The sequence below is a fragment of the Dendrobates tinctorius genome, unplaced genomic scaffold (assembly GCF_039654945.1).
Source record: "Dendrobates tinctorius isolate UK_male_01 unplaced genomic scaffold, ASM3965494v1 ptg000161l, whole genome shotgun sequence".
Taxonomy (NCBI): Eukaryota; Metazoa; Chordata; class Amphibia; order Anura; family Dendrobatidae; genus Dendrobates; species Dendrobates tinctorius.
In genome coordinates, this window is record NW_027361828.1 from 726,342 (window position 1) to 753,674 (window position 27,333).

General features: G+C 40.6%; 1 protein-coding gene across 2 annotated transcripts in view; it reads right to left on the bottom strand.

Annotated features, from left to right (window-relative positions):
* Positions 1–27,333, bottom strand: part of RNF150 (ring finger protein 150) — a 388,101-nt gene that overhangs the window by 172,607 nt on the left and 188,161 nt on the right. For both annotated transcript variants that reach the window (XM_073549771.1, XM_073549770.1), the window contains exons 5-6: positions 11,309–11,405; positions 8,509–8,716 (exon numbers count right to left, since the gene is read on the bottom strand). In XM_073549771.1, coding sequence (XP_073405872.1) covers positions 8,509–8,716; positions 11,309–11,405 — 305 coding nt within the window. The remainder of the gene's footprint in view (positions 1–8,508; positions 8,717–11,308; positions 11,406–27,333) is intronic.

Here is a 27,333-nt window from a genome sequence, read left to right on the forward strand (position 1 = left end):
ATGTTAAAAAGGTACCTCAAAACAGTACACTAACCTGACAGAATCATTGTTCTCCCAACAGGAAAACGCCATCGTTTAATCTAAGCCATCTATCTATACAAACAGACGAAAATGGTAGTTCTGCCATTTCATACAGACCAGTTCCAAAACTGGTTGACGCTACTCTCAATGGCCAGGTTTTGTCTAAGGCCTGTTTCACGAGAGAGAGAGAGAAAGAGAGAGAGACAATTTTTTTCAGATGCCAGAACTGAGTTTAGGGTTAAATTTCCGACACAGGCATTTCTCCCGGGCATGCGCAATAGAAAATGCGGATCCGGACGGGAAAAACGTTTCATTGTCCGTCCTGTCCGGCAAAATCTTGGCGGATCCGTAAAAAAACGGATCGAACGGATGACCATCCGTCAAGATCCGCCGTTAATTCAAGTCAATAGGGAAAAAAACGGATCCGCCAAGAAAAATGGTGGATCCGTTTTTTTTGCAAAACGGCAGATTTTGACTGATGGGGAAAAACGGATGTGTGAAACAGGCCTAAGAAAGGCTTGGAAAGCATACTTCCGAAACATGAGTCACTGGGAAAAATCCACAATGAAGTCATACTTGGACCTTACCATTACTTTAGTTTATGAACTAGAAGCAAAGAGAAGTCTATGCAGATTCGAGCATTTAAGTGACACATCATATCCCTTTTCTTGCTTTCTGCTCACATTTGTCCTTACACGGCCTGGACAACAGTGGCCATACCGATAATCTCAACAAGATCTACCATGGAAGTTAAAGAGTAACCGTCATTTTAATTTTTACTTCATAAATCAACAGTACACATGAAAATAAGCAACATGTAATATATGTTATGCATCTTTCTCTGCCAGAATTGATCAGTCATTACTAAAATTCTCAATTCTGGGGTAAAATCTGTATTCAGTGAGGACAGACTCTCCCATTACTGAGATAGAATTTTATCAGTATCAGCCGCCATCTCCTATCTCACTCCTCATTGAAATTATTTGGATGTTCATGTAAAGCAATGTGATGAGTCCTCCAGAGCAAGCTATTCTCTTTGTAGCTGCTCTCCCTTTAACCCCTTCCTGACATGCATCATACATATACTGCTCTGCAGGATCTCCGTTCCCACAAACAAAAGTATATGGAAAGCACCGCAATCTCGCAGCCTCACGCTGAGCGCCGCAGTGATCGGGTGTGGGTGTCAGCTCTATGTGAGAGATGACATCCCTCAGCAAAGCCCACGATCGGTGCTAGCACCGATCGCGGGCACTTAACCCCTCTGATGCCGCTGTCAGTAGAGACAGCAACATAGAGGAACTCATTCGCTGCGCGCTTCCATCATGTCAACGCGATGCGATCGCGTTGTCCTGATGGTCACCAAGGAGACCCCTGGCCACAAGATGGCTGCGGGGTCCTTCAGGGATGGTGGCTCCGCAGTGCCTGCAGAGAGCAGGTTCTGATACGCCTGCTTCCCTGCCTGTCAGATGCTGCTCCGATGCTCTGCAGCGTAGAAGTATTACAGAATATCAGCTCAGCGATCTGACTCTATACAGTGACAGTGTAAAAAAGTAAAAAAATATATATATTAAAAAGTGTAAAAATGATTTTTTTAAAAATCCACAAATAAAGAACAAAAAAGCAACAAATATTTTTCCAATAAATACAATATAAACAATAAAAGTACATATATTATGTATTACCGCGTCTGTAACGACCGGCTCTATAAAACTGTCCCACTAGTTAACCTCCTTCGTGAACACCGTAAAAAAAATAAATAAAAAAAATGGAGGCAAAAAACAATGTTTCATCATCATACCGCCGAACAAAATTTGTAATAAAACACGATCAAAAAGATGAATGCAGATAAATATGGTACCGCTGAACATGTCATCTTGTCCTGCAAAAAACAAGCTGTCATACAGCTCCATCAGCCAAAAATAAAAAGTTATAGATCTCAGAATAAAGCGATGCAAAAATATTTACCGTATATACTCGTGTATAAGTCGAGATTTTCAGCCCATTTTTTGGGGCTGAAAGTCCCCCTCTCGACTTATACACGAGTCATATACCGGGGGGGATCGGCGGGGGAGGGGGAGCTGGGGTGTCAGATCATACTCACCCTTCTCTGCAGCTCCACTGCTTGTTCCATGTTGTCGGCACTGCTCTCTTTTCCTGCTTCAGCTGTCAAATGGAACCCGCTCATTAAATATGCGCATATTTAATGAGCGGGTACCACGTGACCGCTGAACCAGGAAGAGAGCAGCGCCGACAACATGGAACAAGTAGAGGAGCTGCAGAGACAAGCGCTAGGACCCGGTGAGTATGAACGGGGGGTTGGGAGGCATATTCACCTGTCCCTGCACTCTGCTGTCTTGCGTCCTCTGCAGTGACATTCAGGTCAGAGGGCGCTATCGCGCTCTCTGCCTGCACAGTCACTGCAGAGCGCAACGCTGATGAGCAGGGGGCAGCGACTGAGGGGAGTATACAGGTTTTTGGGTTTTTCTGTAAGAGAGGCAGCGGCAGCAGCAACATGATGGGGCCACACACTGTGCATCATAACTGGGGCCACTCACTGTGCATCATAACTGGGGCCACTCACTGTGCATCATAACTGGAGCCACTCACTGTGCATGATAACTCGGGCCACTCACTGTGCATGATAACTGGGGCCACTCACTGTGCATGATAACTGGGGCCACTCACTGTGCATCATAACTGGGGCCACTCACTGTGCATCATAACTGGGGCCACACACTGTGCATCGTAACTGGGGCCACTCACTGTGCATCATAACTGGGGCCACACACTGTGCATCATAACTGGGGCCACACACTGTGCAGCATAACTGGGGCCACTCACTGTGCATCATAACTGGGGCCACATACTATGCAGATAACTGAGGCCACTCACTGTGCACCCTCGACTTATACACGAGTCAATAAGTTTTCCCAGTTTTTTGGCAAAATTAGGGGGGTCGACTTATACTCGGGTCGACTTATACTCGAGTATATACGGTACTTTTTCTATAAAATAGTTTTTATTGTGTAAAGGTGCCAAAACATAAAAAAAAAACATATAAATTGGGTATTCCTGTAATCGTACTGTTCAGAAGAATAAAGCTGAGTTACCAATTTTACCACACGCTGAAAGGTATAACCCCCTCCCTCAAGAAGCAATTCCTGAATTGCTGGTTTTTGTTCATTCTGTCTCCCAAAAATTGTAATAGAAAGCGATCAAAAATGTCATGTGCCCGAAAATGATGCCAATGAAAATGTCAGTTCGTCCCGCAAAAAAACAAGCCCTCACATGACTCTGTCAGCTGAAATATGGAAAAATTATAGCTCTCAAAATATGGTGATGCAAAAACTAGTTTTTGCAATAAAAAGCGTCTTTTGGTGTGTAACATCAGACAAACATACAAACCTGATATAAATCTGATATAGCTGTAATTGCAGTGACCCGAAGAATAAAGTCGCCATATCACTTATACCACAGGAGGAACGGCGTAAAAAATAAATAAAACCAACTCTTCACATGCTGTTGATGTTTTAATTCTGCCTCCCAAAGATCACAATACGGCTCGGCGCACATTTATCTTGCGCTGTACACTCAGCAATTACACAGGGGTTTCCGTGTAAATCTCTGAAATAAGTGATTCAGACAAAACCCCCTGGTGGACGATTCCCTATAATGAGGCAGACGGGGGCACTGTGGATGCCATAGGACCTGTGATCCAGCGTTGTCTGTCTTTTTTAGGAATGCATAAAACTGCCGACGGCCACAGTTTTGTGCACTATTCTGAAAAGAATGACACAGCTGAACAGAGATCAGATGGAGTACAGAGTAACTATGCTGCCTTATTATAGATGAAACCCCAGATGGATCCATTCACTGTCACGTCACTCGGAGATTTAGATGGAAACCCTGATGTAAGTACTCAGTGGAGAGCGACGGTTAAATGTAATCATAAATGATATGTAAAATGTTCCCAATAAAAGCTTCAAATTTAAGGGAACCTGTCAGCAGTTTTGGCCGATATAAGAAACGGCCATCACCTTTCAGGGCTTATATACAGCATTCTATAATGCTTCTTATGATCGCTGCCCTTCTGTTTGCTTCTTGTGGATGACGCAGCCCTACATCATCCACATAGGATCTTCGGAATCGCGCTCCTGCGCTGGTGTACTTCTCTGCCCTGTTGAGGGCTGAGCAAAGTACTGCAGTGCGCAGGTGTCGGAAAAGGTCAAAGAGCCCCGGCACCTGCACTCTGCAGTACTTTGCTCTGTCCTCAGCAGGGCAGGGAAGTACGCCTGCGAGCGAGCGCGATGCCGGGGAGCCTGTGTGGATGATGCAGGGTTGCGTCATCCACAAGAAGCAAGCAGGAGAGCGGCGATCATAAGAAGATGCGAGGTGCCGGACTAAGACCAGCGATACCTATCGGATCGGACCGCCCCGCAGGTATTATAACTTATCTTTCAGTTCTTCCAGGTCGGGTTGGGGACTTATACACAGCATTATAGAATGCTGAAAGGTGATGGCTGTATCTTATATCGGACAAAACTGCTGACAGGTTCACTTTATTCCATAAAAAATGGAAGCCCTCACTGAGGTCCGTCATCTGTTAACGGAAAAGCGAAATTGCTCCTTGACCCCCAAAATAAATTCAGCAAATTCTCAGCTCCCAAATCCAAATGCCCCCTCCATTCTGAGCTCTAGTGTGCCTAAATCACATTTAAGGCCCACATGTTTGGCATTTCTGTAGTGATGAGAGCCAGCCTAATTTACAGGTGCGTGTCTCCAGAAGCATGAGCTGGGCATAATGTACTGGTAACTACAGCGGCAGTTTGCAATTTTCAAACAACATCCACTGCTGCTTGTTTCTGGAAAACACCCATGGAGTCAAAATCGTCACTACATCTGTAGACAATTTTCCAAAGGGTTATAATTTCCAAAATGGGGTCACTTGAGGGGGGATTCTGCTTTACTAGCACTTAGAGGCTCTGCATATAGAGTCCGCAAACTATTCTAGGAAAATCTGCGTTCCAGGAGGCAAATAGCGCTCCGTCCCTCCTGAGTCTCTCCGTATGGCCAAGTTAAGTAGTACTGTACAGCCACATATGGGGTATGCCACATTCAATAGAAATAGTGGGACAAATTTTGGTGCCATTTTTACCCATTTCCCAGTATGAAAATGTAAAACTTGGGGCTAACACACAATCTTGGTGGTAAAAATGTAAATTATTTTATCTTCACTGCCCAATGGTATAAAAGTCTGTGACATACCTGTGGTGTAAATATAATCACTGCATTAATTGAGAGGATTAGTTTGTAAAATGGGGTCTCTTAACGGGGGTTCTACTGTGTTGGCACCTCAGGGGCTTTGCCAATGTAACATGGCACCCTCAAACAAGTGCAGCAAAATATGTACTGTAATATGGCGTTTCTTCCCTTCCGAGCTTTGCACTGTGCCTCAAAAGTAGTTTTTGACGACATATGGAGTATCGGTGAACTCAGGAGGCGTTGCACAACATAATTTGGGGTCCATTTTCTCCTGTTATCTTTATGAAAATAGAAAATTTTGAGCTAAAAAAGATTTATCTGGGAAAAATGTGATTTTTTTTTATTTTCACGGCTCTACGTTATAAACTTCTGTGAAGCACCTGTGGGTTCAAGGTGCTCAATACACATCTAGAGAAGTTCCCTAAGGGGTCTAGTTTCCAAAATGGTGTCACTTGTTGGGAGTTTCCACAGTTTAGACACAACAGGGGCTCTCCAAACGTGACATGGCATCCGCTAATAATGCCAGCAAATTTTACATACAAGAAAGTGAAATGGCGCTCCTTCCCTTCCAAGCTCTGCCGTGTGCCCAAACAGTAGATTTCCGCCACATAAGGGGTATCGGCATGCTCAGGAGAAATTGCAAAATAAATTGTATGGTCCATTTTCTCCTGTTACCCTTGCGAAAGTAAAAAAAATTAGGTCTAAAATAAAAATTTTGTGAAAGAAAAGTAAATGTTTATTTTTTCCTTCCACATTCCAAAAATTCCTGTGAAGTACCTGAAGGGTTAAAAAACTTCTTGAAAGTGGTTTTGAGCACCTTGAGGGGTGCAGTTTTTAGAATGGTGTCACTTTTGGGTATTTTCTATCAGATAGGCAAGTCAAAATCACTTCAAATGTGAGGTGGTCCCTAAAAAATGGTTTTGCAAATTCTGTTGTAAAAATGAGAAATCGCTGGTCAACTTTTAACCATTATAACTTCGTAACAAAAAAAAAAGTTTCAAAAATTGTGCTGATGTAAAGTAGACATGCGGGAAATGTTATTTATTAACTATTTTGTGCAATATGAGTCTGTGATTTAAGGGCATAAAAATTCAAAGTTTGAAAATTGGGAAATTTTCACAATTTTCTCCAAATTTCTATTTTTTTCACAAATTGTCATATCAAAGAAATTTTACCACTATCATGAAGTACAATATATCCCGAGAAAACAATCTCAGAATCAGAGGGGTCCATTGAAGCGTTCTAGATTTATGACCTCATAAAATGACAGTGGTCAGAGTTGTAAAAATTGGCCTGGTCAGGAAGGTGAAAACAGGATTCGGGGTGAAGGGGTTAAAACAGAGCTTCAGGGGACAGGACGCTGTCTCTATTACCTCAGTATTTCCAAATATCAGGGGACAGAATAGCAGTATGCCCAAGTTTCAGGGAACAGGACCCTGTCTTTATTACCTCAGTATGCCCAAATATGAGGGGACAAAGCAATAGGTGACAAGACCCAGTCCCTATTACCTCAGTAAACCCAAGTATCAGGGGACAAGACTCTGTATTACCCCAGTATGCTCAAGTAAAGGTAACTAAAAAAGGTTCTTCTGAGCCAGACACTCCATTAGGCATTTAGTAACTCTTTTGAAACAAAATATCCTTTTTCAATAGTACGTTAAGGCTACTTTCACCCATCAGGTTTTTACCGACAGGCAGCATCCGGCTATTTGTTAAAAAACCGGATCCGGCGAAAGCTGCTGCCAGATCCGTTTTTCTCTCATTGAATTGTATTAGCGCCGGATCGTGCCGCATGGCCTTCTGCTTCTTCCGTTTTTTGACGGATCCGGCTAAATGTTTCATTCCGGCATCTCGAAAAAACATCTCTAGTAACGTTTTTTTGTCTGCGGCGAAAAACCAGACAGCGCCGAATCCGGCGCTTCCGTTTTTTTTCGCTATAATGGAATCCTATGGGCGCCGAAATATGCCGGATCCGGAAAAAGATGGATCCGGTAACCGGATCCGGTTTTTTAAGTCTGCGCATGCTCAGATCCAATTGGCCAGCCCCCAGGAAACAGATATAAACCTACTAGACGGATCCGGCAGAAAAACTGATCCGTTTCTTCAGTTCTCCAAATTTTACGCTGGATCAGGTTTTTCTAAAAATAGCCGGATCCTGCCTGTCGGAAAAAACCTGATGTGTGAAAGTAGCCTTCTGTAACAGCTTGTGTGTTGTGAGCTCAGTAATGAATTACATTTCTGTGGAGCAAAAAGTCAGTGTTGAAAGCACTTTTGACCAAAAGCATATTAGGAATTCTTGGCACAACATTTGCAGGATCATTCATGCATCCCTGGAGAGCCTCTTTACCTTGAGTGGGGGTGACCAAATTCTGCTACGTGGATGTTATGTTAAAATTCAGCTGAATTATATTCGGTGACAGGCAAGATATTTATTATAGTGATTTCACAAATCATCTGCACTCAGTACCTAATAAATCTATTTTACAGTTTCCATTGCTACTTTCATTGAACTTCTGTTACTACTAAAACATATAATGATTTCTTTATTGCAATTAAGAGTTGCTGCATTGTGCGTAAAAATAATGTTTAATCCCAGCCCGCCAGTACCCGGACAAGTCCGCAGTGCCATCACTCATCTCTGCCGTGCGTTGGTATCACGCCCACAGCATCGTGATGGATATACCAGCAAAAGCAGGAAGAAGGAGAAGAGGAACATCTCATCCTCCTGCCACCTCATTTTCTCATTTTTCTCCTTAACTGCACAATAGTGTTTTTTCACATTTTTTTATTTTTTAATTTTTGTTATTTGAAAGGGCTCATAGTCTCTGTAGTCTGACCACTTTCTGATCCCTAATTAACATGGTTGCTGAACTTCATATTATCTCCCAAGATGAAAAAAAAATAGCTAAATAGGGACTGTACAAATCACCCTTCTTTTCTACCATCCAACTTAGCTCAGCTCACATTCACTCACAAAGTATTAGAATAATAAATGAAAATGGATAAATATGGAGAAAATCATAATCACCGTAGCTGATCGCACTCAAGAAATTGCCCAACTTTGAGGCATCTGTTCCTCATCGGGAAAAGATGTATTCAATAAGATGTGGTTTCCAGTTACTAGCGTAATAGAGCATTTACCGTTCTACAAGTTCAGATCTTAATCATTTTCTCTGCTAATTACCCCACAAGCCTAATAAATAACGAATGTACAGGAGTACTCACTGCTTGCTGTATAGCTGACCTCTCCGACCTGTGGAAGTACATCAGCGTCTTGGATGATTTGTAAAACACCTATGGTACGGACAGCTGCATCCATTCCTACTGAACTCTCATTCACCGTGACGTCACTGGCTCCTGTTATTTGATTGGTTGGTGGACCTACTGAACCATCAAAGTCTGGAGTGATGTCATCTAAGCAATCTGCATTTGGCTGTTAGGAAAAATATACAAGACGTTAGTTTCAAAATCTAATAAAGTCTATATTGAAAGGGTTATTCACATTTCAATAAGTGGATATTGTAAGATAGTCCTTGGTAAATACAAGCTGTTTTGAAATTTGCCGCTTACTAAAATTTCTAGCCGTTTTTGAGATATTAAAACATTTATTTTGTTTACAGCTCGTTACCTTGGAGACAGACCACCGATGCTAAACAACAAAATTTGCGCAGTACTTGCAAGCTGTTTTCTAGTGACATTGTACTCAATGTTTCAAAGATGACCAGGATCAAACTTTATAATCCAAGCTAGAATCAGGGCAGTTCTTACAAGCTAGATTGCAGGGCTGGTCAGTCTCCTAGGCAACGAGCTATAAACAAAAGTGTTAATATATCAAAAATGGCTGCAAATTTTATTAAGCAGTAAATTACAAAAGTGCCTATTTTTACAATTACTGTCAGACAATATCCATTTATGAAGATGGGAATAACCCTTCAACATAACTGTACTGTGATATCAGTAATACTTCATGTCTTTCAGGTTTAAATTCATGAAACTAAATGGCAACCTGTAAGAATGCAAATGAAGTAGGGAACATAACCTCAACCAAGAAGGATCACATACCTTATTGTCTGGGCTAGGTAGACACCAAATAATATTTAATTAGGATGTAGTGTACGGTGAAAGAGCAAATGTTGTAAAAGAGCAAAATCACAGCGTGTGCAATTCTAGGTGCTTCATATACACTCTCACAGAGACCACGGTATGTCTATAATGGGAAAGAGGCATCACAGAGAGATCTCCCTGAAGAAGGGAAAAGAAACTTGGGTTTTTGATGTTCCTCTCACTGACATGAACAGGAAAAAATAAGTCTTTCCTTAGGGAGAGTCTTTGTGCAATTGGTCGACTCTCTTTGTAGTGATGAATCTGTGCAAGATGATGTAAGCAAGAAATCTTCTCATTTTGTCAATGAAATGTTTGTTATCAACCACAACCATAAACAGCTATGTTATAGAAACAAACCTGTGACCTAGTCTCCTGATAATCACCTGCACGCAACCTCAGACCTTCCGCTCTTATCTCCTCATCCCACAATCGCATTCAAGACTTCTCCCATGCATCCCCTCTACTCTGGAACTCTCTACCCCAACATATCGGACTGTCGCCTAACTTGGAAACCTTCAAATGGAATCTGAAGACCTACCTCTTCCGACACATCTATAACCTGCAGTAACCACCGATCCACCAAACCTCTGCACGATCAGCTCTACCCTAACCTGCAGTAACCACCGATCCACCAAACTGCTGCACGACCAGCTCTACCCTCGCCTACTGTATTCTCACCCATCCCTTGTAGACTGTGAGCCCTTGCGGGCAGGGTCCTCTCTCCTCCTCTACCAGTTGGTGACTTGTATTGTTCATGATTGTTGTCCCTGTTTTTTTACTATGTATACCCCCATTCACATGTAAAGTGCCATGGAATAAATGGTGCAATAATAATAAATAAAAATACTGACTAGAGGGAAGACAAAATCGCCTACATGATACACATTATTTTTATAGAGATACTATTTTAGGCCAACACATACTGACTTGGGACCGTCACTGCTCTATGGTACTGAACTATAGAATATTATTTCTCTATAACTTGGAGAGATGAGTCTGTAGAGTCAGGTTCTTCCAGTCATTGGTAAGTGGGCTTGCACACTTTTGATCAAGCATGTACACTGATTACTTCAAGTTTTTACATTTATATCTATAGTTCATGCATTCATTAATTGTAGAGTGGTGTTATATAGTGTTTGCATACAGATTTCTCTCTAAATGTTAGTTATGAAACTATTACGCATTTATTCAGTGGCCGACTGATCAACCACATGCTGAAGCCTTAGGGTAAAATACTTGAGTTACACAATGCAGATGACTTACACTGCTTCATTGTGCTATCAGATTGCCCTGCTTTACAAACTGTAAAGACATCTCATGCCACCACTTATCTGACAGGTGGGATAGATTTAGCATTTAAGACCCTTTACATGAGCTGATAATCGGCAAGATCATTTGCCCACGTAAACATATCCGCAATCAGCTGATGAATGAGCAAAGCACTTGTTAGCCGGCTGAATGGATTTTTCATGCAGGTCCGAAAATCACTATTGTTGGCTTCATGTCTTCTTGTGTACATAGTGAATGTGCTGCAGACAATACTCAATGTGAATGGGCATTTTAACAATCAATTGCTCCAAATACACTTTACATCAGTTTCTGTAAACTGGAGTCAATCGACTTGTTATATAATCGTTCGCTATCTGCCCGGGTAAAGAAAAAGGCAAAACAAGACTAAAACAAGAACATACCTTCAATGTACTTAACTCTAGTCTTACAGGAGTTTGACCACAAGACACAGCTATCTGGGTTTCTCCAGGGGTGGGACCCCCAGCGATCAGACGTTTATTACCTAGCATGTGTGTATATAGGTGATAAATGACTCAACACTCTCTCTATGTCAACAAATGATTTATGATAGACATACAGTATATAACCAATGTGCAGCAACCAATACATTCCCGATGTCCTACAGTCTTACCGGTATACCCAGAGCTTTCAGAATGTTCATTTTACACATTGGACACGTGCGGTGATCTAATAACCAAGGGTCCACGCAAGATTTATGGAACAGATGTCTGCAAAAAATGAACAGATAGTAAAATATGAAACCACTACAGTATAAAGCGATGATATCATATAGACTGTCAACACATGGACACTGTAAAACTGTAAGAGGTTCCTCAGAATTTTAACTATGACTGTAATGTTAGGATATTTACAACTTGACTGCAAAGTACAAGACTGGGATACGCATGCTTTAGGCCTTGTAGCTAGTTCACTACTAGGCCAGGGTCATGTAGGAGAATTGGGCCCATTATGCTAATGGAATCCGACTGCAATCCGATGTTTCACATGCACCCATAGACTTGTATGGGTGCGCATGACCCAATTATATCGGATGCACCCAAAACATGCTGTGATTATTTTCTCATGCCGAATCGGCACTGCCCCATAGTATAACACTGGTCCGAGTGATATCCGATAAAACATTGCATGGCACTTGGCCACGTTATACGCTCGGGTGATGGGGCCCTGATGGTGGCTATACACATTAGACAGAACTACATGTTAATACTGATTAACAGTTAAATAAACCATGATTTTTCCCACTGAGCCATACACATTTTAGTCTATATTAGCCATAAGGGTGATTCATACTATACATGTTCAATGGCATCAGGCAAAGAACAAACAATCTTGAAAATCTGAGAATATTCTGGGAACATTCTTTCACAGAAAGTTCATTTGTGGACTAGTGACTGCTGTCGAAAATTTTTTGACATGGCAACTTCTTACCAGATAGCGGTGGTTTGTCATTGGTTGCCTATTATAAACATTCGTGGTTAAATTTCGCTGATAAATGATTGTTTCAGTTAAAACTGTGCACTTTGGTCAGCTTTAAACTAACCTTGTAATCTCATTGGAGCTATTAGTTACTGTATCACCACATAGTCCGACCTTTTGTAAGTAGATTAAAGGAAAATACTTTTGGCCATCTTACAAACATTTGTTTTTCCCCATAGGAAAAAAACTACAACAACATTATGATATCTCTGTGAGTATTCTTTAAATAAACAGGTTTAAAAAAAAAAAACAAAAAAACAAACCAGACATTTATACTATCACATCATGACAGTGATATGCAGCTTTGGAGCTGCTTGGCCCACATTCTCTACCTTTAACCCTTTAGTGATCGAGCCAATTTTTACAATTCTGACCACTGTCACTTTATGAGGTTATAGCTCTAGAACGCTTCAACTTATCTCACCGATTCTGAGGTTGTTTTTTCATGACAACTTGCACTTCATGTGAGTGGTAAAATTTCTTTGATAAGACTTTTGTTTATTTATGAAAAATGCGGAAATTTGGCAAAAATTTTAAACATTTAGCAATTTTCAAACTTTTAATTTTTGTGCCCATAAATCAGAGTGGTGTCACACAAAATAGTTAATAAACAACATTTCCCACATGTCAGCTTTATATCAGCACATCATCCTATAGAGGAATCAAGAAGTCATATTGCCATAAAAATACAAATTTTATTTAATAAGATTAAAATGGTACAATAAACCTACTAAAAAGATGAAAAGAATGGGGACAAAAAAGCAGAGAAAAACGGCTTTTGGAGGGATGAAGTAACCAGAAAATATGCACTAATGAAGAAGTTACGGAACATATAAGTCAGCCCCACAAAATGGGCAATGTCCATAAATGAGCATATCAAACAGCCTGAAAGGCTTACATATAAAACACTTGATGCATTACCAAGTCAATAGACAGTTTTTGCTCACAATAAAGCATATACTATATTAAATATTAGTACAAAAAGTAGCTTTTATACATGCATAAATATTTCAAGCAGCCAAAAAAGGTCTACAAATGAAGTGCATAGTGCATAAATAAACACATATTATGTCTGGTAGCAGTAGCAAAAAAGTTTTTTATATATCCATGTATGAACCATGTTTAGAAGCACCCAGCCTAATTACCTAAAACAAGTAATTTGCCTCAATATCTATATGTCCTCAGTGAAGTTCAAGTGATATAATAAGGACTCGATATGGAGGGCAGGTGAAAAAATAAATGGCAGAAGGCAGCTGAATGCCAGGTATCATACCTCCAATAAGCCGTGGCACCCCCGACGCGCGTTTCGTGTTATGCTTCTTCCAAGAGGGAGTATGCAGATAATGTCTTCTAAATATGAGTATTTATAGGGCGCGTGTATCATTGGTGACAGCGGTATAGTAGCGGTGCTTCCATTCACGTGACCCGCCTGACGTCAGCGCGGGGCTGCGTCATGTGACATCTGGCTCCTCCTCTGCTCAACGCGTCAGAGCTGGAGGAGACCACGACGCCCATAGAGACGCGTTGCCGCGGCGACGTCTATAGGTAGGAGGTGGGCGGGAGCGCTCACCGCCAAAATGTGTTGTCATGGTGACCTCTACAAAGCGGAGAAAGAGCGGCGAATCCTCACTAATGGGAGAATTGTTATCCTAGCTAAAAAATGTGGCTCAATGGACGAGCGATTATGGCTCAGTGAGAATAAAGTCCATAACTAAGCAGGATTATGCCCATAACTATGGCACATACATGGATCTGTATATGAGCAAAACCAAATCTGCTAAATATAACACATATATAGCTAATCATGTCACATAAAAAAATACAAAAGGGGAGGAATATGCGTGTATATATCAAAAGTTATACATGAATAAAGCACATTTGAAAATAATATGGAAAAAGATACATTAATATAAAATAACTGTGCTATAATTATACACGTGAAAATATATGAAGTGAAAAAGACATAAAAATGACATAAAAAACATGTATAAAAAATTAAGTGAATGTAATAAATATCAATATTTATACTTTTATTACTGAATGTGCCATACTAAATAGGTCACATATATTGTCAATATAGTAATATATAAATATATAATTAAATTATGAGTGACATAAAAAGTGATTGATAAAAATCAAATTACAAAAATTAGTAGTAAGATGTGTCGTACTTCAATATATGTGACAATATGCAAAAATTAATAAAGGTAAAGTGAAAGAAGAATACAAAGTGAATAATGAAAAAAAATTAATATATACGTATATACCCCCAAAAGATATAAATAAACCCCCAAACAAATAGACCCAGGCATTCGCATAGGAATTTTCTCAAGTTGTATGGCTATTTAATCTTCCGTTTGTTTTCTTCCCATTCTGATATTATAGAAATTTCTGGAGGGCTCCCGAAACCAACCAAACCGCAACCAGCCGCCGTAATCTTCCATGATACACGCCAAATATAAATATAATATACTAAAAAGGAACATGTAAAGTAAAAACAATTAAAATCATATATACAACAAGGAACAATTTCACAGAAAAGGGGCATAGCTTAATATTTCATTGAGCCCCAAAGGTTGGACAGATTGAATTTTGTAAATCCAACGTGACTCAAGCTGGGCTAAAGTCTTTCTCCAATTCCCACCGCGCAAATTTATGTGGACCGCACTAGTTGTTCGAAATCATTTATGGAGGTCCTAATTGGTAATAATAGGAAGACCCTAGAGAAAATAGATAAAGAAATTGAAGGCACACGTCAAAAACTTCAGCAAAATTTGTCCGCTGTTGAAATGGAAATTTTCAATAAAGACATTGATTCCCCATCTTTGATTTGGGAAAAAGAAATTAAAGAGACTAAATTTAAAAAGTTCCAGAGAGACCTATTAGATTTCAAAAATGGGACGGTATACAATTGGCAATCTCCGGGTAGAGATGAACGTGGAGCCTCCAGATCGACCTCCTTTTCATCAATATCATCCAGAGAAGAGGATGATAATCAGAAACGTGCTTATAATCTACGAAAGAATAAATTTGGAAGGAGAAATGATACTCCAAGAAGAGGACAGGCGATACGATAATCCCTCTACTTCTAAATTACAGGTAGTAAATCTTTCAGAAATTCAATTAACACCAACACAAATTGAAGTATTGAGTTTGGGATTATCTTTTGTGCAGACTTCATCATTTGATTCTTTTATAGCGATAAAAGACATTCAATTATTTGTACGCAAGTTAGTTCTGAAGAAACTGCATGAAAAACCTTGCACGGAAGAGTTCTGGACTGAAAATGAATTACAGGCCATCGCTACCTTGGAGGAATTACAAAATGAACCTAGGGAATCCACAACAGGTAAATTCTCTCCCCCTATTCCTAAAAAGTTTCCACCATTGGGTTTATATCCCAATATTGAAATGTTCATTAATTTGGTATCCCAGGCTTTTCAAAAAATCCCTAACAATATCACTCAGGATAATCTTACACGCGAACAAAGGAGGGCGCTAAAGGATTTAAAGGATGTCAAAGAGGTGGTAATAAAACCCGCCAATAAGGGGGACAATGTGGTCATTTGGCAACACAAAATGCATGAGAAAGAGGCCTTCCGGCAACTCAGGGATACCAAGTGTTATAAGAAACTTTAACCCTACATCTAAATTTCAGGGTGAATTACAGCAAATTTTGGATAAGGCTTTTGACAATGGAGTCATCAATAAAGATCTTAAGAATCAATTGATCCCTGAGTATCCGAGAATGGCCTGTATTTACTTTATTCCTAAGATCCATAAAGATCCAACCACTCCCCCGGGTCGCCCTATAGTTTCAGGTAATGGTAATCTATGCGAAACCATCAGCAAATATTTGGACTTCTATCTTAAACCTTTAGTAAGTGACTTACCATCATACCTTAAAGACACGGGAGATGTATTACAAAAAATCGAAGGAATACCAATAGAAGATGATATATGGCTGGTCACTATGGACATTGAGTCCCTCTATACCTCAATACACCATCAGGATGGTATACAGGCGGTCGAAACTTTTTTGCACTCCCCTAATTATGAGGTTGGGCAAATAAACTTTCTCTTGGAGCTCCTTAGTTTTTCTTTGGAGCACAATTATTTTACATTCAAAGAAGGTATTTACCTGCTAAAGCAGGGTACCGCAATGGGGGCGGCTTTTGCGTCCTCCTAAGCGAATCTTTTTTTGGGAAAGTGGGAACAATCCATCTTTTTCATCAATCCGGTGGCTTTCATTGAAGGGGTCCTGCTGTGGGCCCGCTATAATGATGACATTTTGCTCATCTGGCAGGGCTCAGAGCAGGATCTCCTCTCCTTCATAGCTGTTTTGAATGATAACAGTTTAAACATTAGATTGACATGTAAGTACAGTTGAAACAGTATTGACTTTTTGGACCTCCTAATTTCTAAAGGCAGTGATGGAATTTTAGAAACCAATGTGTTCCGTAAAGAAACTGCGGTCATTTCACTCCTGCATGCCAAATCGTCACACCCTAAACCCCTTATAAATGGGATTCCTAGTGGACAGTTTTTGAGAACTAAAAGAATTTGCTCCAACGAACGAATGTTCTCTGAACAGGCCTATCTCTTGTCTGATAGATTTCAGGAACAGGGATATTCCAAGAGAAGCATTAAGAAGGGGCTTAAGAGGGCAAAGATGGCACAAAGAGCTGATCTGTTGCAACCTGTGATCAAGCCTTCAAATGACTTAAAGGTATGATTTATATCGACTTATAATCACCAATGGATGGAAATGAAGAATATCCTAAGTCAATATTGGCCAATGCTTCAAATGGATCGCACACTTGTCAAGCATATTCCTCAACAACCATCCATCACCTATAGACGATCACCAAATTTGAGGGACCAATTAGTTCACAGCTATTGTCCTGGACCGCAATTGAATAAAGCCTTCGGATCAAAAGGACCTAAATGGGGATTTTACCCTTGTGGAACATGAATAGCTTGCCCTAATATGTCGAGAGCCAATACCTTTCAATCAAGTGACGGTAAGAGGGAATTTGTTATTACACAACATATCACGTGTGACACCATTGGCATAATTTATTAAGCAGTATGCCCTTGCCCAAAAATGTATGTGGGTCTTACTTCGAGACCTCTGAGGGTTAGAGTGAGGGAACACTATTGAAACATTCTTAATGCTCAAAATGTTGATGATTGGACTACTTTAAAACCTGTGCCTAAACATTTTAAAATGTACCATAACTCCGACGCCACAGCCCTCAAAGTCATGGGTATTGATAAGGTCCATATAAATCCGCGGGGTGGGAATTGGAGAAAGACTTTAGCCCAGCTTGAGTCCCGTTGGATTTACAAAATTCAATCTGTCCAACCTTTGGGGCTCAATGAAATATTAAGCTATGCCCCTTTTCTGTGAAATTGCTCCTTGTTGTATATATGATTTTAATTGTTTTTACTTTACATGTTCTTTTTCAGTATATTATATTTATATTTGGCGTGTATCATGGAAGATTACGGCGGCTGGTTGCGGTTTGATTGGTTTCGGGAGCCCTCCAGAAATTTCTATAATATCGGAATGGGAAGAAAACAAACGGAAGATTAAATAGCCATACAACTTGAGAAAATTCCTATGCGAATGCCTGGGTCTATTTGTTTGGGGGTTTATTTATATCTTTTGGGGGTATATACCTATATATTAATCTTTTTTCATTATTCACTTTGTATTCTTCTTTCACTTTACCTTTATAAATTTTTGCATATTGTCACATATATTGAAGTACGACACATCTTACTACTAATTTTTGTAATTTGATTTTTATCAATCACTTTTTATGTCACTCATAATTTAATTATATATTTATATATTACTATATTTACAATATATGTGACCTATTTAGTATTTAGTATGGCACATTCAGTAATAAAAGTATAAATATTGATATTTATTACATTCACTTAATTTTTGATACGTTTTTTATGTCATTTTTATATGTCTTTTTCACTTCATATTTTTTCACGTGTATAATTATAGCACAGTTATTATATATTAAGGTATTTTTTCCATGTTATTTTTATATGTGCTTCATTCATGTATAACTTTTGATATATATACACGCATATTCCTCCTCTTTTGTATTTTTTTTTAGGTGACATGATTAGCTAATATATGTGTTATATTTAGCAGATTTGGTTTTGCTCATATACAGATCCATGTATGTGCCATAGTTATGGGCATAATCCTGCTTAGTTATGGACTTTATTCTCACTGAGCCATAATCGCTGGTCCATTGAGCCACTTTTTTAGCTAGGATAACAATTCTCCCATTAGTGAGGGTTCGCCGCTCTTTATCCACTTTGTAGAGGTCACCATGACAACACATTTTGGCGGTGAGTGCGCCCGCCCACCTCCTACCTATACACGTCGCCGCGGCAACGCGTCTCTATGGGCGTCGTGGTCTCCTCTCCAGCTCTGACGCGTCGAGCGGAGGAGGAGCCAGATCTCACATGACGCAGACCCGCGCTGATGTCAGGCGGGTCATGTGAATGGAAGCGCCGCTACTATACCGCTGTCACCAATGATACACGCGCCCTATAAATACTCGTATTTAGAAGACATTATCTGCATACGCCCTCTTGGAAGAAGCATCACGCGAAACGCGCGTCGGGGGTGCCACGGCTTATTGGAGGTATGATACCTGGCATTCAGCTGCCTTTTGTCATTTATTTTTTCACCTGCCCTCCATATCGAGTCCTTATTATATTACTTAACATGGTTCATACATGGATATATAAAAAACTTTTTTGCTACTGCTAGCAGACATAATATGTGTTTATTTATGCACTATGCACTTCATTTGTAGGCCTTATTTGGCTGCTTGATATATTTATGCATGTATAAAAGCTACTTTTTCTACTAACATTTAATATAGTATATGCTTTATTGTGAGCAAAAACTGTCTATTGATTTGGTTATGCATCAAGTGTTTTATATGTAAGCCTTTCAGGCTGTTTGATATGCTCATTTATGGACATTGCCATTTTGTGGGGCTGACTTATATGGTCCGTAACTTCTTCATTAGTGCATATTTTCTGGTTAGTTCATCCCTCCAAAAGCCGTTTTTCTCTGCTTTGTCATCTTTTTAGTAGGTTTATTGTACCACTTTAATCTTATTAAATAAAATTTGTATTTTTATGGCAATATGACTTCTTGATTCCTCTATATGATGATTTGACTTTTTGGAAGTTGCCATTGAACTAGGCGCTCTGTGATTTTTTATTACTTTATATCAGCACAATTTTGGAAACAATTTTTTTTTTTTATTAGGACGTTATAAGGGTTAAAAGTTGACCAGCGATTTCTCAGTTTTCCAACAAAATTTACAAAACCATTTTTTAGGGACCACCTCGCATTTGAAGTGAGTTTGGGGGGTCATAACAGAAAATACCCAAAAGTGGCACCATTCTAAAAATTGCACCCCTCAAGGCGTGCAAAACCACATTCAAGAAGTTTATTAACCCTTCATGTGCTTCATGAGAGCTAAAGCAATGTGTAAAGAAAAAATTAACATTTCATTTTTTTTATACCAAAAATTTACTTTAGAGCCAAACTTCTTTATTTTCACAAGAGTATCAGGAGAAAGTGGACCACAAAATTTCTTGTGCCACTTTTCCTGAGTATGCCGATACCCCGTATGTGGGGAAAAGCCACTGTTGCGCACAGCAGGGCTCAGAAGGGAGGGAGCACCATATGACTTTTTGAACGCAAAACTAGCTGAAATCAATGGCGGGCGCCATGTCTCTTTGGAGACCCCCTGATGTAACTAAACAGTGGAAACCCCCCAATTCTAACTCCAACCCTAACACACCCCTAACCATAACCACAACCCCAACACCACAACCCTAACCCTAATACAACCCTAACCTTAAAGCAGAGGTCCCCACCTTGTAGCTCGGGAGCCACATGTGGCTCGCGGGCTCATGAATTGTGGCTCGCGGCTATCTGCCAGCTTGGCGCATTAGCTTCAGATCTAGAAAACAGGTATGAAGAGCACATCTGAAAATGGTGAATTTTGTGAGCAGCCCTGCACAGAAGAGCAGATCTGGATGCATATATACTGGTCTTAGGGATTTTGAGATAATTTAAGCATAGTACGCTGGAGACACAATGATACCACCTGTCAGAGGAGGTGCTTGAAGCTTGATGTGACAGTGTGTTGAGAGTGCTTGATGAGAGAGAATTGAATGGGGGTATTGTGGGAACCCCTGGATCTTGATATACTGCTTTGGGGTGATTTCTGTGGAAAATATTTGGTTACCATTATGCCTGTAATGGGGGATTTGGTTTCCACTATTGTGAGGGGGGCAGGATCTGAATGTGGCTTGTGATCCTCTCTCAAGGCTGGATGTGTCTTGCGACCCTCTCTCAGAGCTGAATGTGGCTCGCGACCCTCTCTCAGAGCTGACTGTGGCTTGTGACCCTCTCTCAGAGCTGAATGTGGCTCTCAAGGTTAGAAAGGTTGGGGACCTCTGCCTTAAAGGGAACCGGTCACCTGTTTTCGCCGCTATAAGCTGTGGCCACTGCCTTTCAGGGCTTATCTACAGCATTCTATAATGCAGTAGATAAGCGCCCGGTCTGACCTGAAAGATAAGAAAAAGTTTTATTATACTTACCCGGGGGAAGGTGGGGGGTGGGTCCGGTCTGATGGGTGTCGCAGGTCTGGGTCCGTTTCCTCCCATCTTCTTGCGATGTCGCCCTCCTGCTTGCTTCATCGCTCCCGGCATTGCACTTCTGCGCAGATGTACTTCTCTGCCCTGTTGAGGGCACAGCAAAGTACTGCAGTGTGCAGTCCCTGGGAAAGGTCAGAGAGGCCCAGCGCATGCGCACTGCTCTGCCCTCAACAGCGAAGATGGGAGACACTGGAATGCTGTAGATAAGCCCTGAAAGGCAGAGGCCAAAACAGGTGACAGGTGCACTTTAACCTTAACCCTAACCCTAGGCCCAACCCTAACCCTTGACCTAACCCCAATCCTAACCCTAACTGCAAAGAATGGAAAAAATACTTTATTTTATTTTTACCTAACTAAGGGGGTGACAAAGGGGGGTTTGATTTACTATTTTTTTTATTTTGATCACAGTGATCAAAATGAACCAATAGGAAAAATTTCCTATTGTTGATAGGTACCAACCGGCAGATCTCGGCGTGAGCAGGACCTTAGCTATCCATGGTTATGAGCACTGATATAGTTACAGATAGTTAGCTAGTTGCTAGTGGTCATAACCATACCTAAGGTCCTGCAATGCCTGAACATGAGGAAAGAGACATAGCAAATCAGAAAAACTATACATTTCTAATTGGAAGTATTTGGTAATATTATTATTATTACGCCTACTACATATTGGGATAAGATCTTAGAGATGTGAAAACCCCTTTAAGTAAAACTGTATCTTATGTCTCATAAAATGTAATCATTGGTGATGGAACACAGCGCTAGCAGATTCCTGGTGGTGTCAAAATGAGAGTGCGATAGCGATCATTGCTGCTCTTTAGAAGTATGTTTGCAGCGGGATGTGGGATGCAAACTGCAATATACCAATCATGGCATTTGATGCTGATACAGACTGACAAGCTGCCTTTCATTACCTAAACATTCACTGAACTTTTGCCGCAGTTCACACTAGCCACAAAAAGATGGCATTTCAATGGCAAGAAGTAACACTTCAAAGGAGACCACACATCTCATAACATTCATTTATTTAACCATATGCATTCCCTAAGAGAAGCCTAAATCAAAACATTAAGTATCGATTATGTTTCCTACAATGCACCTACACTTGTATTTATATATTCATTAATGTTAAAGGAGTTTTCTCTTACTTTCAAAACTTACTGTGTCCTGTCTGGATGGAATGTGAAGGCTGCAGCCCATCATGGCTGATGATGGGCTGCAGCAATCGCATTACATTTTTTATGAGAGGACACCGGGCGGGGGACAATGAAGTCCGTGTGGAAGACAGTAAAGGTTTATGCTTTTACTTTCCAACCCAAGGCCAATATACTGTACAATAGTTTCAAAGTAGGGGAAAATCCCTCTAAGATCCAGGTGATACTATTCTCTCCATCCAGAACCATGACATCAAATCATTAGTTCAGTGTTATTTCTCAGTGAGAAATCAGGTTACCACAGACGTTAGCTAAGGAGATAACAGAAATCTAACGATGATCTATAAAATGGGCAGGCAGAGGAGACACAGCACATTTCTGCTACTATTGGGTATAGTTTTGCTGTAACCCTGAGCTGGAGCATATAACTGATGCACTTGAAAGTCACAGGTTTTGCAATGGAAATTAAAAATTATCTTAATTTCACTCTTAAGTGGGTAGAAAATAAGAAATAAAAATGAACTCAATTAACAGGTGTCTCTAGAAAATGTTTGCATGGCCTATAAAGCTATTTCTGCCTCTCTTGGCAGAAACTGCAGTTGAAAATCCGTGTGGATTTTATGCGTTTTTTATGCGGATTTGCATGCAGATTTTCTTGCGTTTTTGTAAATCCATAGAGCTAAATAAAGATATATTATTAAAAAAAAAAAAATTGTGATGTCATTTCCTTGTGCAACCTCTTCAACCAGATACCCTCATTAATATTAAGTAAAGACAGACACAAACACACCAGCCTATGAAGGAGCATTATCATAATTAACCTACATATGCTGTAATAAAAAAGCAACTGTCAGAAATCTGCGTGAAATGCAATATCCTGCACAATTTTAATAACCAGCAGAGGGAAAGCCGACGGCTGAGGGCAGATGTTACTATTCTGGGAAGGAGCCAATAGCCATAAGGGTGTGTGCACACGCTGCGGATTCTGCTGCGGAATTTTCCGCGCGGATTTTGCAAAATCCGCAGGTCAAAAGACCTGCGGTTTATCTGCGGATTAGCCTGCGGTTTTCCCCTGCGGTTTGACACCTCTACAATGGAGCAGGTGTGAAACCGCTGCGGATTCCGCACAAAGAAGTGACATGCTGCAAATTCGCGCGGAAAATTCCGTACCGTGTGCACTGCGGTTTTTGTTTTCCATTGAAAATAAGGGTACTGTACACCGCAGCAAAAACTGCTGCGGATCCACAGGGCCAAATCCGCTGTGGATCCGCAGCAGAATCCGCAGCATGTGCACACACCCGAAAGGTTCCCAGGCTATTAATATCAGCTCACAGATGTTTGCTTAGCCTTTACTGGCTAGTTTACAGGGGAATCCCAGAAAAAAACTGACATGGGGTCCCCCTATAAAATCGAACTAGCAAAGGCTAGGCAGACAACTGCGGGCTGATATTAATAGCCGTGGAAGGGGCCATGGATATTGGTACCCCCCAGGCTAAAAACATCAGCTCTCAGCCGTCCCAGAAATGGCGCATCTTATAGATGCGCCAACTCTGGCACGTAGCCTCGCTCTTCCCAGTTGCTCTGTAGCGGTGGCAAGTGGGGTTCATATTTGTGGGATTGCTGTCATCTTTGTATTGTCAGGTGACATCAAACCCACAGCTTAGTAATGGAGAGGCGTCTATAAACTAACACGATATTTACATGGTAAATAAAGACATGGCCAGAATAAAGTCCTTTATTTGAAATAATCACACAAACTCCTTTATTGAATCTTAATTAACCAAACTTACTGAACGCCTAATCCCCTTAATCTCCTGCAACAAAAATAAAATAATAAACCAATATATAATACTCCCTGTCTGACATAGTCCATTACCGAGTGTCCCACGACGATCTCACATGTAGAACAGTCACATCGGGTATAGAAACGCTGCAGATCTGCAAAAAGAATTGACATGCTGCGGAAAATAAAACACTGCGAATCAGGACGGAATTTTCCACAGCATGTGCACACCAATTCTGAATTCCCAATGATTAACATTGCTTGAGCAATCCTGTTTTACAATCTGTTAAAGTTGTATTACTATTGCACCAAGCACTTTTGTATGTACCTAAAATACGCATTTATTATAAATTTGTTACCTTAATGGCACCTATTTGCATATCAGTACAAATGAATTGATTCATTGCATAGAGCATATGCTATGTAGGTTTTTTAACCAAAAGCACCTAATATTATGATATTTAATGCAGTACTATATGCAATGGGAGTCACTTATTATTCAGCATGACCTGTAATCAGCAGTGATCATTTGCATGTGTATCTCCGCTATTAACTTTTTAGAATGTTTTTTCAAATAAAGATGGATCATGATTTGTTCATATTTGGTATATACTTCCAAGTTTTTGTAGGTATTTTCTGAATTGGTAGGAAGTGCCAGCATGTTTTTTCAAATTAACAACTTTATTAGACATATACGGTAGACAAAATCACACATGTAATTGGCACCAAAAATGAAGCAGAAACACAAATAAAAAAGGAGCAAAAATGTAGCAAAACCTGTGATTTGAACAAAGCATTTTTACTGACAGAAAAAAAAACAAAACGCAAAAACACTTTGTGTGAAAATAGCCTTTGACATAAAAATAACATAATCATTAGGTTTCTGAGTGGCAATGTATGGTGCTCTGTACAGCATATTAATGTGGAGTTAATATACGGTATGTGAGAAGCAAGGCAATACAGCATCAGATGGAGCATGATAGAGCAAGCCAACATTTTTTTCAAAAGGATTTACCGGTATATGGATTCTGCCAGAAATATATCTGTGTATGACACTAAGGCTATGTTCACATGTTACGTTTTTGCTGCTTTTTGGGGTTTTTTTTAATGAAAATTTTAAGCTGTGCTTTACAGTACCAGCAAACTCTAAGAGATTTCAGAAATTTCACACACATTGTTTTTTTTGTTACGGAATGATTTGTAAAACTGCAACATGTCACTTCTTTCAGTGCTTTTTTCACCCATAGAAAGCAATGCAAAAGTGCAAAAACGCAGTAAAAACGCAGGTATCAGGTTTTGTTGAGTTTTTAGTGAAAAAAGCAGGTACAGCAGTATGTGAAACCATTTAATTTTGTTATTTTCCCAAGTTTAAACTATAATATCTTGGTCTCCTCACATTACCATGGCAGTTGGGATTAGTAGTTTAATAAAATTAGGATGTGTCAAAAGTAAACATTGGCCGACCAAGGTGTTAAATTCAATGCCTGTGGCCAAAGTGTGAAAGTAAACAGTGTCCTACAAAATCATCTCTCTGTCCATGTCTTAGGTAAACTATACCTGACCAGTTCACCTGGTTTTATGGTTTCACATGTGTCTTGCATTGGTTACCTATGTTCATGCTTCTGTGGTGGAAGCAAAGCTGAACTTTGGGATACCGAAAAAAAACAGTAAAAACACAGCAAAACCTTTTTGTAATCAGCTTCTCTACTGACAAGAGAGCAAGTTTTACATGAAAAAAGACCACAGCAAAAACGCAACGTGTGAACATAGGTACCGCAGAGCGCTTTGGAACGCCATGAGTACCCTATATAATGGGAAGAGTCATTGAATGAGGAATTTGGATTCTATTTGGTTCTTGATAATTTGAGAATAGACTACTTAAAGGAGTGTCACATAATGGACATTATGTTTCAATGCCTATGAGCCGACTGAAAAAGTGAGCGCTGGATTTGGATGTTTCGGTCAGCCCTATGCTCAAATATTGCTCTACTCAAAAATCATCCACATTGGGATCTTGTATTGAGGAGAACCAGGGGCTCCAGACCCCCATTCTAGTTATCAGTGGGGGTTCCAATGGTAGCCCTTCAGCAATGAGGCATTGATCTCCTTTCTTGTGCATAGACGATAAATATTCCAAAAGAAGAAATGTCCAGCTCCAGGAAATAAAATCCAAATTCTTTATTGATATCAATAAAACATTGACATGGCTGCTATAATAATTTTAGCGGTATACCCTGGCATGGGGTTGCCGCATGGAGATTGCCCAGAGAGGCTCTATATGTGTTTCGAGCACTATGTGCTCATAGACTCAGAATAACAATAAGGGGTGAGCTGAACAAACTTTTCTCCTTTATATACATTTAAGGGCAAAAGAACGTCACCAATTAGCCCCAAATGAAGCGAACCAAGAAATACCGTATTTTTCGCTTTATAAGACGCTTCGGATTATAAGACGCACCCCAAATTTTGAGGAGAAAAATAGGAAAAAAACTTTTTTTTAATAAAATGGTGGTGCATCTTATAATCCATGCGTCTTATTGCTTACTGGGGGTGGTAATGGAGGAGGCCGGAGTGGAACATTGCTGCTGATATGAGGGGGTGTTTTGATGTGCAGCGTGCCTCTGCCGGTGTCTGATACTGCCACCGCCCTCTGTCCCCTGATGCTTGCTGCCCCGGCGCTGTCCCTCGGTGCTTGCCACCACCGCCGCGCTCTGTCCCACGGTGCCTGCCACCACCGCCGTGCTCTGTCCCCCAGTGCTTGCCGCCGAGGTGCTCTATCCCTGGTGCTTGCCACCACTGCCGCGCTCTGTCTCCCTTCGCTGAAATCTCATCTCCCGAGATTTCCGTGCCGAGATCTCCAACTGCGCATGCGTGGTGGCCATTTTCCAGGAAGAAATCCACAGGAAAGCAGGCATGGAGCGGCAGAGACCCCCCACGCTGAACGGGAGAGAGCGCGGCGGTGGCGGCAACCACCGGGGGACAGAGCGCGGCGGTGGCGGTAAGAACCGGGGGACAGCGTGGCGGCAGCACCGGGGGACAGCGCCGCGGCAAGTACTGGACACTCTCAGCGGCAGCGCAGAAAGGTATATCCTCTTTGTAAGACGCACCCCCATTTTCTCCTCAAATTTGGGGGAAAAAAGTGCGTCTTACAAAGCGGAAAATATGGTATATGTAATAAAATCACAATTTTATTGGGTATCAAAAAATAGAATAAACGGCTACATATCCATATCCTCATAATATACCCCAAGGGGGCAAATGCACAGACCAAGTATTTGCCCCCTTGTGGTATGTTATGAGGATATGGATATGTAGCCGTTTATTCTATTTTTTGATACCCAATAAAATTGTGTGATTTTATTACATATATTTGTTGGTTCGCTTCATTTGGGGCTAATTGGTGACGTTCTTTTGCCCTTAAGTGTATATAATTGTGGTTGAAGTGCCAAATATTACTCTTAGGACACTTTAGTGTTTTTCTCCTTCTTTGCATAGACG